Consider the following 14860-nt stretch of genomic DNA (forward strand, 5'->3'; position numbering starts at 1 on the left):
GCATTCTATGGGATGATTTCGGACCGCTCCCGTGTCATTTCGTGGCCCTGATTCTTAATGAACCGATCATCACACCTGCCTCCCGACAGATGGAGTGCATCACAGTGTGTCAATAGCGCCGTCACAGCCAGTCAGCTCTCGCTCTACCTGCCCACAATGTTTCTGCCTCTCTCTGGTTGTCAGTCCTACTTTTCTTTCCAATCCCCCGCTCTCCCTTGCGCCTGTTCTCGCTTCCATCCTCGCTTTAACAAGGGTCAGAGAGTTTCACCTACAATCGCTGTTATCAGGGTCTCATAACTACAAGGTTCTGACACGGGCTGCTGGAAGCTTCTTAAAGGGACAGTTCCGCCCCACACACACACACACACACACACACACTTGAAGAAGAAGAAAAAAAAAAAAAGTATAATACAATTCTCCATTACATCAAATGTACTCTAATACAATCCCAATTCCAAAAAAGTTGGGACGCTGTGTAAAATGTAAATAAAAACATTTTTATTTATAAAAACATTATTTCGCCAGACGATTGCCCTCGGCCACACCCGGTCATTAGCGGTCTGAGTAAGACTACAGTGATCCAAAGCAAACCGCTTCGTTTCTTCATCCCTTCATGTCTTTTCTGACTTCACATTTCCAAGCTTTCAGCTCGAACACAGACTCTCTTGTTCTTTTGCCTTTCGCAGCACAGGAACGAGCTCCAGCGGATAATAAGCGGCATCATTAAGCTTTCGCTGCAAACATCAGAAAGTAAACAGCCAGCGGCGGCGCTCTGAAGTCCTGACGGTGCAGACCGCAGAACACCTGTGTTTGGGTTTTAATTACCAGCGTATTAGAAGGCAATCCCGTAACCTGACGCGCGGTGAAGAGAAGGTCTTAAAAGTGTTCTTGAGACGCTGTGTGTAGATTACGGTCGGGAGATACGGGTCCCTGTAAAGCTGCAGCCTCGGAGTCCGACGCCGGATTATAAACACGAGAGAGCCATCTTTCTTTCTCTCGAGATACGGCGCGTCTCTGAAGTCAAACATTTCATTTACACAGAGCAGCTGGTCTTCTGCTCATTACCGTTCCGTTAACCGACCTCGCTTAAGGCATTAGTTAACATGAAGAAATCCTGAACGTCATTAAGAGTGCAGGGGACCACAGGAATTGTGGGAAATCACCGCTCTTCACAAGCCGGTGTGGAAGAGGAGAGGAGACGAGGAAAAGAAAGACAAGAAGAGACGAGGAAGGGAAAGGGATGAAGAGATGAGGGAGGCAAGAGACGAGGAAGGGAAAGGGATGAAGAGACGAGGAAGAGAGGAGAAGATGAGGAAGAGAGGAGAAGATGAGGAGACGAGGAAGAGAGAAGATGAAGAGAGGAGAAGTTGCGAGGAGAAGATGAGGAAGAGAGGAGAAGTTGCGAGGAGAAGATGAGGAAGAGAGGAGAAGTTGCGAGGAGAAGATGAGGAAGAGAGGAGAAGATGAGGAGACGAGGAAGAGAGAAGATGAGGAAGAGAGGAGAAGTTGCGAGGAGAAGATGAGGAAGAGAGGAGAAGTTGCGAGGAGAAGATGAGGAAGAGAGGAGAAGATGAGGAGACGAGGAAGAGAGGAGAAGATGAGGAGACGAGGAAGAGAGGAGAAGATGAGGAGACGAGGAAGAGAGGAGAAGATGAGGAAGAGATGCAGAGATGAGGAAGAGAGGAGAAGATGAGGAAGGGATGCACATATGAGGAAGCGAGGAGAAGTTTGTGAGGAGATGAGGAAGAGAGGAGAAGATGAGGAAGAGATGCAGAGATGAGGAAGAGATGCACATATGAGGAAGCGAGGAGAAGTTTGTGAGGAGATGAGGAAGAGAGGAGAAGATGAGGAAGAGAGGAGAAGATGAGGAAGAGATGCAGAGATGAGGAAGAGATGCAGATATGAGGAAGAGAGGAGAAGTTTGTGAGGAGATGAAGAGAGGAGAAGTTGCGAGGAGACGAGGAAGAGAGGAGAAGATGAGGAAGAGATGCAGAGATGAGGAAGAGAGGAGAAGATGAGGAAGAGAGGAGAAGATGAGGAGACGAGGAAGAGAGGAGAAGATGAGGAAGAGAGGAGAAGATGAGGAGATGAGGAAGAGAGGAGAAGATGAGGAGATGAGGAAGAGAGGAGAAGATGAGGAGATGAGGAAGAGAGGAGAAGATGAGGAGACGAGGAAGAGAGGAGAAGATGAGGAGACGAGGAAGAGAGAAGATGAGGAAGAGATGCAGAGATGAGGAAGAGAGGAGAAGTTGCGAGGAGAAGATGAGGAAGAGAGGAGAAGATGAGGAAGAGAGGAGAAGATGAGGAGACAAGGAAGAGAGGAGAAAGAAGAGAAGAAGCAGAAGGGATGACGGAGCATCTGCTGAACTGGCTGATTAACACCCATCTCATGCCAATGTTTGTGCTTTATTACAGCTTAAAGCTCTGCCATCTGCCTCAGCGCTGGCCAAATCCATCATCTCACACACACACACACACACCTTTCATACCCTCCCTTCTCACACACATATTGCTTCATCTCTGACATCATACACAATTCACACACACACACACTCACGTCTTCGTTCAGCACGATGTGGCGGATGAGTGCTACAATCAGCTCCAGGTTGATCTTGTCATCCTCGTCCATCATCTCCAGGGTGTCGACGGTGCCGTCAGAGAACCTGCCAATCAGAGAGCGGCAATGAGGCGAGACTGGAGGCGGCGTATCAGACGGGAGTGTTACTGTTTCACGCCGTCATCCTGTCACACTCGACACATCAGCCACTGATCACACTGCTAAAGCACCTCCGAGAAGCACTCAACTCACATGCTAACTTCTTTTTCTGGGCTCCATGTAATCAGTGTCATCACAAATACACGAGCATCGAGAGAGCGAGAGCGAGAGAGCGAGAGCGAGACAGAACACGAGACAGAGAGAGAGAGAGAGTGAGACAGAGAGTGAGCGTGAGACAGAGAGAGAGTGAGACAGAGTGCGAGAGAGAGCGTGTGCGAGAGAGAGAGAGAGAGAGAGAGAGAGAGAGAGTGAGACAGAGAGTGAGCGTGAGACAGAGAGAGATTTAGACAGAGTGCGAGAGAGAGCGCGCGCGAGAGAGAGAGAGAGAGAGAGAGAGAGTGAGAGAGTGCGAGAGAGAGAGAGAGAGAGAGAGTGAGACAGAGAGTGAGCGTGAGACAGAGAGAGAGCGAGACAGAGAGAGAGCGAGAGAGAGTGCGAGAGAGAGCGTGCAAGAGAGAGAGAGAGAGAGTGAGACAGAGAGTGAGCGTGAGACAGAGAGAGAGCGAGACAGAGTGCGAGAGAGAGCGCGCAAGAGAGAGAGAGAGAGAGAGAGAGAGAGAGAGAGACAGAGAGTGAGCATGAGACAGAGAGAGAGTGAGACAGAGTGCGAGAGAGAGCGCGCGAGAGAGAGAGAGCGTGAGACAGAGAGAGAAAGCGAGACAGAGTGAGAGAGCGACAGAGAGAGAGTGAGAGTAAAAGAGTGTGTGTGTGTGTGTGTGTGTGTGTGTGTGTGTGCGTGCGCGCGTCAGCTGAACCTGTCTCCGAGTGTGCGAGCGAAACACGGCCAGCTCTCTTTGTATTCTGCTTCTTTCTCCTGCTTCTCGGGACGCACGTTTTGGCCGTTCATGAACCCTCTCCTGAAGCGGGGACGACGATCCTGCTGCTGCTGCGGCCGGAACCTGTGAACCGGACCGAAACGCTCCCGTGGTCATTAAACACACACCTGAGATAATCAATAATCCATCGCGCCCCCTCACCGCTTTAAAGCCCAACTCACCTGAGCATCTCGACCACATCCTCCAGCAGGTACTCTTTCACGGGGAAGGTGTGACCCGGGATGTGGACCATGGGGCAGTGATCTGCATGAACATCAGAGCAGAAAGCGCGGAGTCAAACGGACTCGTTCTCCCTCTTTAACGCTCGGATCCCTGCTGCTCAGGGAGCTCGAATCGCTCAAAGCTGCGAGGATTAACCGGATCGTTAGCTTGATCTCACGTCCTGCGGAGACACGTTCACAGACCGCCGGCGCTGATGGGAACGCGGGAAGACGTTCACGCTCATCAAACATCATTTATCATAATATAATTGATCATTAGACGCCGCCGCTCCGCGCGACGGCTCCGCCGGAAAAGCTGGAGGAAAATATTCACCGCAGCATGGGACTAGGATTAATCTCCCCACACGCGCTTAGCATAATGCTCAAATTAGTATAGAAACGAGTTCAAATATTCCGCCTTCTGCATTTGAGGGGGATTTGAAATGATTTTACAGAAATCGCCCTGTGTGGGGTCACCCTGAAGGGCCGAGGTTTCTTCCTCAGGGAGGTATCGCTTATCGGTATCGGACGAGGAATTTAGCATCGGTGCGTCTCTAGTATGTTGTGAAAAGCTCTATACGAGTTAAAACTGAATGAACGTGTGGTAGCGATACGTCCGAAAGAGAAACACATTTCGGTTCGGGAACGCCGGTATACGTTAGGCCTGGGCCGATACACAAACCTGAGCACTCGCTTCACTTTTATCACAACACTAGTAAAAAAAAAAAATATTCATTAGAAACGTCTTGCTTGACCTTTAATCCGCGACTCTTTCACTCTAATTTAGGTGAAATGAAGTGAAAAGAGCGCTCGGTGCTCACCGCCGCCTCGCGCTCATTTTTAACGCCCCGCGCCCGGTGAAAACGGCTTCACGCGGTCAGGCTCGCTGTTCTCGCGTTCACGATTAAACATGCCGAGCTTGGGCTTTGAGAACTGGGGAAAAAAAGATGTGCAGTCGTCTTTAGTTATTTATATTGTTCACACTACCCAGACTGCGCACGACGGCAGGCTGCTTTCTTTAAAAGGTTAGGAATAGACACGGCGCCGGTTCAATACCCAGGATCGGTTATCAGGCCGATACGAGGGGGGGGAGAAGAAAAAAAATAAATAAAACAAAATCTGATCTGATCCTGTAACAAATGGAAAAGACTGGTATTTGATTTGGAAAATATATATAAAATATTTTATATAATATTATATATATATATATATATATATATATATATATATATATATATATATATATATTTATTTTACACATCTGGAAATGTGTACATATAAAGAAATAGACATGATTATATCTTTATCACAGAATTGATGAATATATTAATACTTTATTAATAGTTTATTATATTCATTATATTTAAGAATGAAGTGATGTGTGTGTGAAAGCGATGGAGATTTTCTTGTAATCCTAGATTTCCTGTACAAGTGCTTCAGTTAAAAAAAAACATCATTTTAAATCTTTGTAGTTTTTAAAAGGAGAGGGAATATATATATATATATATATATATATATATATATATATATAGGATGGGGTAACGGTATCGGCTGATATGCAAGGGTCTGGTATCTGGCTCATGTTGGAAAAGAGAAAGTGCCATCGTGCCGTCTCTAGCTGGAAATAATAGTGATATTAATACAGGACATCATGTGCGTCTGGCTAGGATTCGCCCGAAATCAATAAATAAAATTTAAAAAGTTTCCATCACCGGTGCCACGGTAACCCGTCAGTATCGTAGAAAATGAACCCCACGTACGGGGTTCGTCACGTGTGACATTTCTACCCAAAGCTGTCTCACCGAAGTACTTGCTGAACTTGTCGGCGTTCAGCGTGGCGCTCATGAGCACGACCTTGAGGTCGTCTCTGTGGCTCAGCAGGTCCTTGACGATGGTGAGGAGGACGTCTGAGTGCAGGCTGCGCTCGTGGATCTCGTCTAGAACCAGGTGACTGATGCTCGACAAACACCTGAAGCACAGAAGTACATGACGGGGGAGTGTGTGCGTGTGAGTGTGCGTGTGAGTGTGTGTGTGTGTGTGTGTGTATTTAAAAAAAAACAAAAAAAAAAACAAATACTACTGCAGAGAAACATCCATGAGGATATGAACATATATTCAGCTAGTGCATTGATCCCTGCATGCCAAGTGTGTGTGTGTGTGTGTGTGTGTGTGTGTGTGTGTGCAATATAATGTAACTGGCACACAAAAGCACCCCTGCTGTAACAAGAAGCTACAGATCATCTGTCTCTCTTTAGGGCATTAAATGAAAGCTGAAGGTGTGCTGAGACAAACAATGAGGAACCTCGAGGTATCTCCATAAATATAAGTTAATTCCTGTGTGTGTGTGTGTGTGTGTGTGTGTGTGTGCTTTATTGCTGCCATTATTTATTTTAATGCGACTGCGTGTGTTTAAACAAGTGTGTGCTCATAATCCAATCCACAGCAGACACGTGGTAGGCCGGTGTAAATAAGATTCGGAGAGAGAAGAACACTTACGGATCCGAGCGCAGCCACTGAAGAATAATTCCCGTCGTACAATACAGCACCGAGCCTTGTTTCCGTGGCAACCGGCTGGATAACAGTGCCCGGAGGACGAGCGCAGGGCCGACGGCGTGATGTAAAGAGGGAAAAACGGCAACATTCTATTAGGAGTCTTCATCAGAACGCGTTCACATCACACGACATTTCAGTGATCGATTACAGACAATAACGGCGGCTTGGGCCGGGCGGGAGTCGGAAGGGGTTCGGGTTCTCCCCCAGAGCAGAGGAAGAACGGAGAAACGTTAGCGGAGTTCACCCCATAAAAGATTTCCATATAGGGACAGGAGTGAGAGAAGAAGAGGAGAGGGAAATGTTTCAGTTGAGTTTCCCCAGCAGTTCAGTCTCGCTGCAGCACAGAGGAGGAACAGGAGACCTTCTTAACCAGCAAACACCACGCTGCAGAGCTCGAAACATACCGCTCTAGTCTGAGAGTCTGAGGGACATGATCTAAACACACACTGCTTCACACACACACACACACACACACACACACACACACACACACACACACACACACACACTGCTTCACACACACACACTGCTTCACACACACACACTGCTTCACACACACACACTGCTTCACACACACACACACACACAGTCTCTCTCACACACACACACACACACACACACACACAGTCTCTCTCACACACACACACACACACAGTCTCTCTCACACACACACACAGTCTCTCTCACACACACACACAGTCTCTCTCACACACACACACAGTCTCTCTCACACACACACACAGTCTCTCTCTCTCACACACACACAGTCTCTCTCTCACACACACACACTCTCTCTCACACACACACACTCTCTCTCACACACAAACAGTCTCTCTCACACACACACAGTCTCTCTCACACACACACAGTCTCTCTCACACACACACAGTCTCTCTCTCACACACAGTCTCTCTCACACACACACAGTCTCTCTCACACACACACACAGTCTCTCTCTCACACACACACAGTCTCTCTCACACACAGTCTCTCTCTCTCACACACACACAGTCTCTCTCTCACACACAGTCTCTCTCACACACAAACAGTCTCTCTCACACACACACACAGTCTCTCTCTCACACACACACAGTCTCTCTCACACACAGTCTCTCTCTCTCACACACACAGTCTCTCTCTTTCTCTCAGTCTCTCTCTCTCCCTCTCACAGTCTCTCTCCCTCTCAGTGTCTCTCTCTCTCAGTCTCTCCCTCATACAGTCTCTCTCTCTCCCTCATACAGTCTCTCTCTCTCCCTCTCAGTCTCTCTCCCTCTCACAGTCTCTCTCCCTCTCAGTCTCTCTCTCTCACAGTCTATCTCTCTCTCCCTCTCAGTCTCTCTCCCTCTCACAGTCTCTCTCTCTCCCTCAGTGTCTCTCTCCCCCTCACACAGTCTCTCTCTCTCTCCCTCTCAGTCTCTCTCTCACAGTCTATCTCTCTCTCACAGTCTCTCTCCCTCTCACAGTCTCTCTCTCCCCCTCTCACAGTCTCTCACAGTCTCTCTCTCACAGTCTCTCTCTTTCTCTCTCTCTCCCTCTCAGTGTCTCTCTCTCTCTCACACAGTCTCTCTCTCTCCCTCTCAGTCTCTCACAGTCTCTCTCTCTCCCTCAGTCTCTCTCTCTCAGTCTCTCTCTCCCCCTCTCACAGTCTCTCTCTCTCCCTCTCACAGTCTCTCTCTTTCTCTCTCTCTCCCTCTCAGTGTCTCTCTCTCTCTCACACAGTCTCTCTCTCTCCCTCTCAGTCTCTCACAGTCTCTCTCTCTCCCTCAGTCTCTCTCTCTCAGTGTCTCTCTCTCTCTCTCACAGTCTCTCTCTCCCTCTCACAGTCTCTCCCTCTCCCTCTCACAGTCTCTCACAGTCTCTCTCTCTCCCTCTCACAGTCTCTCTCTCTCCCTCACACAGTCTCTCTCTCTCCCTCTTCAATTCTTTCTCATCCAATCCCCGCAACTCCCATCTACCCTCTCCTCCTCTTTCACTCGTGATAGATCTTTATGACTTGAGCAATAATGTTAAGAGGATCTTAAAAGTCATCCTTCCCCATCCTCTCATCTACCCTCTCATCCCTCAGGACTCCCTCGTCTTTCTTTATCTCCTGACTGGTGATCGTCTCCATTCATAAATCAGATGCAGTGTGTGGAGCGGTCGTTCTCGCCGCAGCCCAGGCCACCACTGGGACGGTTTCATCCTTCCTGCTTCTTCCGATCACAAGCGATTCAATCTAGAACGTTTAATCTGAGCTGGGATTACACAGAAAGAAATCTCTACCTCAGCACACGTCCATGACAGAACAGAACAGAACAAGGGAGTCGAAAGATGACGATACGAGATGGATCTGCATCCAGACTCCGACGCTCCTCTTAACACAACAGTCCTCCTACGTCTGTTTAATGAAGGCTGTCAGATACGACAGAGAGGACAGGAGATATACGGACACACAACTGACAGTGTAGTCAGCGCTGCGTCTCCTCATATTCCCCAAACAATTAACCAATTTACAATGAACTGTCTCGCCTTGGACGAGCATGCTCCGCCGAGCTGACATCTGGAGCTTGAACTTCTTTCACGGACATGTCGCTCTAGGTTAACTCTTTCCTACATTACCCACAATGCCGATAGTGCTGCAGTGGGATTTAACGCTTGCTCCATGTCTACTGATTATCACCTATACGCTCACCTCTGCAGACGGATCTGATATCCGCAGGACTTCCCCTCTCCGACAGACTCCGCCCTCTCCGCCGCCACCCTCTCGGCCACCTGCGCGCACATCACACGGCACTCGTCATCAAAACGAGCGTTCAAAAAGCATTTTAACATTCGACAGCGACGGCGTCGATGCCGTTACTGAAGCATCGTGTACGTCAGATCGAACCCGTGTGACCCGGGCCGGCCGAGCGCACGCACCGATATGGCGCTGATGCGTCGGGGCTGCGTGCACACCACCCTGCAGAGCGAGCCCATGCCGCGCCGGATGTAGTCGTCCAGGATGAACTGCGTGACCTGCGTGGTTTTGCCGCAGCCGGTTTCTCCGCTCACCACCACCACACGGTTGGCCTGGATCAGCTTCACCAGCTCCTGCACACACACACACACACACACACACACACACACACACACACACACACACACACACGATATACAAGTGTATGGACAGGACTGTCTCCACAAATATACACACTGTAACCGCAAATGTCCGTGTCTTTTAATCACCTTTAAAATGGTGCACTCTTCTTTACATATAATATCAAACAATTCTATTATTTTAATGACTTTTACATACCTATTAGATAATTCCTCACTTTTTACAGAATGATTATTATTATTACTGTTATTATTATTATTATTATTATTATTATTATTTTCTTCTTCATTCCAGTGCAGGGACGGATTGATGCACAGGCTAGCCCAGGCTGTACCCTCGGGGCCCACCGTGCTCTGAGGGCCTCTGTGGCGCTCCTTCCTTCCTTTCTTTTTCCATTCCTTCCCTCCCTCCTTCCTTTCTTTTTCCCTTCCTTCCCTCCCTTTCTTCTTTTTTCCTTCCCTCCTTCCTTTCTTTTTCCCTTCCTTCCCTCCCTTGCTTCTTTTTTCCTTCCTTCCCTCCTTCCTTCCTTTCTTTTTCCCTTCCTTCCCTCCCTTGCTTCTTTTTTCCTTCCTTCCCTCCTTCCTTCCTTTCTTTTTCCCCTTCCTTCCCTCCCTTGCTTCTTTTTTCCTTCCTTCCCTCCTTCCTTCCTTTCTTTTTCCCCTTCCTTCCCTCCCTTGCTTCTTTTTTCCTTCCTTCCCTCCTTCCTTCCTTTCTTTTTCCCCTTCCTTCCCTCCCTTGCTTCTTTTTTCCTTCCTCCCCCCCTTCCTTCCTTTCTTTTTCCCCTTCCTTCCCTCCCTTGCTTCTTTTTTCCTTCCTCCCCCCCTTCCTTCCTTTCTTCTTTTTTCCTTCCCTCCTTCCTTTCTTTTTCCCTTCCTTCCCTCCCTTGCTTCTTTTTCCTTCCTTCCCTCCTTCCTTCCTCCTTCCCTCCTTCCTTTCTTTTTCCCTTCCTTCCCTCCCTTGCTTCTTTTCCTTCCTTCCCTCCTTCCTTCCTTTCTTTTTCCATTCCTTCCCTCCCTTGCTTCTTTTTTCCTTCTCTTTTTTCCTTCCTTCTTTTCTTCCCTCTTTTTTCCTTCCTTCCTTTTTTCCCTTCCCTCCCTTGCTTCTTTTTTCTTCCTTCCCTCCTTCTTTTCCTCCCTCTTTTTTCCTTCCTTCCCCCTTTCTTCTTTTTTCCTTCCCTCCTTCCTTCCTTTCTTTTTCCCTTCCTTCCCTCCCTTGCTTCTTTTTTCCTTCCCTCCTTCCTTCCCTCTTTTTCCCTTCCTTCCCTCCCTTGCTTCTTTTTTCCTTCCCTCCTTTTTCCTTCTTCCTCTTTCCCTTCTTCACAATATAAAGGATTTAGAGTTGTATTTTAATTTCATGAAAGCAGCCATATAAATATAGCTATTATTATTATTATATAGAACCAGGAATACTGAGTTAAGATTGTAATTTTTTTTTTTTCCTCACATTACAGACTACATTACAGACCCCAGTATAAGAAACTAAACCTCTGCAGTCCAATCAGAACAGCGAGTGCGAAGTCAATCGCGCTGCTCATTCGATTCATTCATGTTGCAACAGAAAAATACGTAGCCTAGAAATAATACTGAACACAAATCTGCGACCTCGGTGTGAAAGCGTGACCTCGGCGCACGCGGAGCGGAGTGAGGATGTTCACATTACCTCTCTCATGCTGTATGAAGGCAGCTTCTCCCGAAACGTCTGGAACGATAAGGACGACAGGTTAGACACGGCCCGTGGATCATTCGCGAGCTGACGAAGTCGACAGAAACGCTAAAACAATCATAACAGCATCTTTGTGTCTCTCTCACCAGCATTTCCAGATATTTAGCATTCTGTCTCTTGCTCTGAAGCTCGCTTTTCAGCTCCTCATCCAGTGAAGGCTTTCGATCGATCTCCTGCACCAGGTATTCCAGATCGCGATCGACGCGCTCCTCTTTTACCTCGGTCTTTATCTCCTCTTTTACCTCGGTCTTTATCTCCGCCTCCTCTTCCTTCACCTTCACCGACTCGATTTTAGCCACTTTCACCGTTTTCTGCGGCTGTTCTGGAGGATCGTCGCCATCAAAGTAGCTAAGAGTTCAAGAGAAAGCCATATAGTCGGGTACAATTAGTACGGCAGTAAGGAATAACACACTTGTGCGGGCGCCGTCATAGGAAAATAATCAGCGACGGAGGGGTGTGATGAAGCCGTGATACCGTAACCCACCCAGACATGGATTCGTTTCCAACGACAGCAGTTTGCCAAGGAGTACAATTGTTTGTTTTTTTTTATTTATTAAAAGAACACCACGGTTGTATTCAAAAAAAAAAAAAGTTTAGGCACCCCTGGCTAAAATCAATCCCATATGTTGTTGATTTTTGAAAAGAAAGAATTAAACACCACCTCATCAGCAAACTATTTTAAAAACAAACAAACAAAACAAAAAAACACAGTTACTTCAGTGCGAAATCAATGCAAAGTTTGGACAACCGTTCCAGGTGTACAGACTTCATTAATAAACTTTCTGGGACTCTGTTAAGCGTGTCAAGAACGGTCAGGACTCTTCAAAGCTTGTGCTAACACTCCAAATCCAGATCTACTTCCTGCGCAGGAAGAATGTTTGGAGAAAAATATGCCGTTTCGTCGACATAAACCTCGGTGCGATTTATTTTGCCCATTTACTACAAAAGCGCTTCCTGGAGTCACGCGTGTCTGTTTAGTGTACTTCTGAATCACGCCGAGATGAATCGCTGAGTCATGGTCAGATTTAATCCATCGCAACACAATGAATCACTTCTGAACGAATCAGAACGGTAATTGAATCGAGTCGTTGTGAGGTCAGAGATATAATCGCTGTCTCCGCCATCGTTAGTTCACTGCGAGTTATAGTGAAGCATCAGAAAGGATCAAGAAACACGCTGGTTACAAACAATAAAATAAAATCAAGCACTTCAATCCTGCCTAGATCCAAATTCAAACAATCCCAGAATGCGCTCAGTGCATACGAGGGTTTCTATTCGATCAGTTATGGAAAAACTAACGCAATCTCTCAAAACAACACAGCTTCGGTATTCACCGAGTCAAAACAAAGCAAACGTAATAATCAGATATATAATAATTCATGACATAATAGCCGGATTTCTCAGCTATTAAAATAATGACATTTTTAGAATAAAAAAAAAGTGTGAGGAAGCTCACCTGTGGCCGCTCGGTTCCGGCTTCACCTGCCGGTACGGTGGGACGGCCGGCCCGTAGTCACGGGACGGTTCTCTCTGCACCGAATTGAGCAGCTGTGTGATGTGCTGCTCTCTCGACTCGTCCATCTGAACTACGGCTCTCTAAGAACGAACGGAAAAGATTACACACCGCGGTCAGTTTCTCGCTGGCTGGATCACACACGGACTCGTTCATACTGTGTAGCATACAATATCCATATACGCTAATCTTAATGATGCAAAATACTTGTTGTAGATTTTGTTTGTTTGTTAGTTAACTGGACTACAATAACGTGTGTTTCCTGGCGCATGTGGATGCTGTGAGTGACTGCATAACATCATGTCTCCTTCTGCAGACCCGGCACTGCAAATGCCAAAACAACGACACGGATTCATATCTATTCATTAACTATGAGTCTTCATGGATCGCATGTCCATTACAGGACAGTGAAATTGTTTTCTTCGCATACACCAGCATGTCAGGAAGTTGGGGTCAGAGCACAGGGTCAGACATGATACTGGAGCAGAGAGGGTTAAGGGCCTTGCTCAAGGACCCAACAGTGGGGCTTGAACCCCCGACTTTCTGATCAGTAACCCAGAGCCTTAACCGTCAAGCCACAAACAAATGATGTTGTATTCAATCCTACTGCAAAACGACTTTACTAGGCTTAACACAGACATTTCTACAACCTGAACCTTTGTTTTTGGAGTATTTGTGTGGATTGTGAATATGTAAACATCTCAAGCTTGATCTTCAAATGCTTGATTTGTAAATATAATGCATTCAAAGCTGCTCACCGACTTCCTCTCGGCCTCTGCACGTTTCAGTCCTCCCCATTTGGCGTACCACAGTCCGATCTCTCTGCCTTTCAGGTGCGGCGGGTGTCTCCCGCGGCCTCCGCCGCCTCGGGGATGCTCATCCCGGGCTTCCCAGTCGGAGCTCCACCGCTCTCCTCCTCCTCCTCCTCCTCTGCCTCTGCCTCCACCACCACCACCGCCTCCTCCTCCTCCTCTCCGGCCCCTTCCTCTTCCGTAGCCATAACTCATAACGGAAAGCAACACCGTCTCTTATTCACGACAATAACGCAACGCAAGGCTTTTCTCTGTCTCTTTTCTCAGGCATCAAAACAAGAGACGCCGCTATATTTCGCGGAAATTTCAACAGTCCAGTTTGTTTGAGTACGAATCAAATCTAATTACATATAACGTTCAGTCATATTACAAATAATTAACATTTAAAAAATCCCTCCCCAAAATATCCACACGAATTAACCATCATTTTCGTGCTAACTACAAGCCGGTTTCCTGGCGCACAAAAATAGCGTCATCGACCCTCCGGGTTCTGGCGCCGTTTGATGACGAAACGGCGTCGGATTGGCTCACGCTTGTTATCGCGTTAAAGTTCCAACAAAGTGTTGTCAGGAAATTGGATAAGATTCTGTGTGATTTTATTTGGAGGGAGAAAAAGAAAAGAAACACTATTTATAACAATAAAAGACGTTGTAAATAATAGTAAAGACGATGGGGGCCTTGAAGTTTTAAAGTTTACAGACCTCAGTGATGTTTTTAAAGATCAAATGGATAACTGAATTGACAAATAAAGGATGGAATATTCCCAATTATAGTATGTAATTGTTTGGGTGGCATCAATTTTCTCTTAAAATGTTTAAAAAATAATAAATAAATAAATAAATAAATAAGCCAATTAAACTGGAAAACGTCCATAAGCAGGTACTGCTGGCTTGGCAGTTACTCTATAAGCATAACTTTTCACTGTATATATACTGTACAAAAAAAAAGTCTGTCTTTAATCAGACATGGTATGAGAATGGAATATTTACTGTTAGGTCAGTTGCTTAATAAACAAGGCCTACTTTTATCATACTCAGAATTCCTCAATAAATTTAAGATTATGCTAAAAACCAAAAGATTATGCTATTATCTTTGATGCGATCACTAGTAGAGTTCTATCATTATTACGAAATTCTGGATTTCCCATTCTCAACGTAGACCAACAACCCATCACTTGTCATGATACAATATTTATCAGAGATATTAATATTGCAAAAGATATATGTTGTAACAGATACATTAGAAATGTGCTAAAGAAATATAATTTGCCATGTTCAACGGTATTTTGGTCATTTAAATGTGAAATATAAATGTATATATATAAATATAATAAAGTTAGAGAGGTATCCTTTAAATTTTTATACAGAATTTA

The 14860-nt window shown here is 46.4% G+C and overlaps 1 protein-coding gene across 1 annotated transcript in view; it reads right to left on the reverse strand.

Moving 5' to 3' along the window:
• Nucleotides 1-14321, reverse strand: part of dhx36 (DEAH (Asp-Glu-Ala-His) box polypeptide 36) — a 38610-nt gene extending 24289 nt beyond the window's left edge. The window contains 11 exon segments of the mRNA XM_053623647.1: nt 2558-2663; nt 3532-3675; nt 3774-3855; nt 5615-5781; nt 6309-6383; nt 9037-9116; nt 9264-9434; nt 11101-11139; nt 11250-11511; nt 12620-12759; nt 13435-14321. Coding sequence (XP_053479622.1) covers nt 2558-2663; nt 3532-3675; nt 3774-3855; nt 5615-5781; nt 6309-6383; nt 9037-9116; nt 9264-9434; nt 11101-11139; nt 11250-11511; nt 12620-12759; nt 13435-13683 — 1515 coding nt within the window. The 5' untranslated portion in view covers nt 13684-14321.
• Between the last annotated feature and the right edge of the window lie 539 nt (nt 14322-14860).

The sequence above is a fragment of the Ictalurus furcatus genome, chromosome 4, assembly GCF_023375685.1.
Source record: "Ictalurus furcatus strain D&B chromosome 4, Billie_1.0, whole genome shotgun sequence".
NCBI lineage: Eukaryota > Metazoa > Chordata > Actinopteri > Siluriformes > Ictaluridae > Ictalurus > Ictalurus furcatus.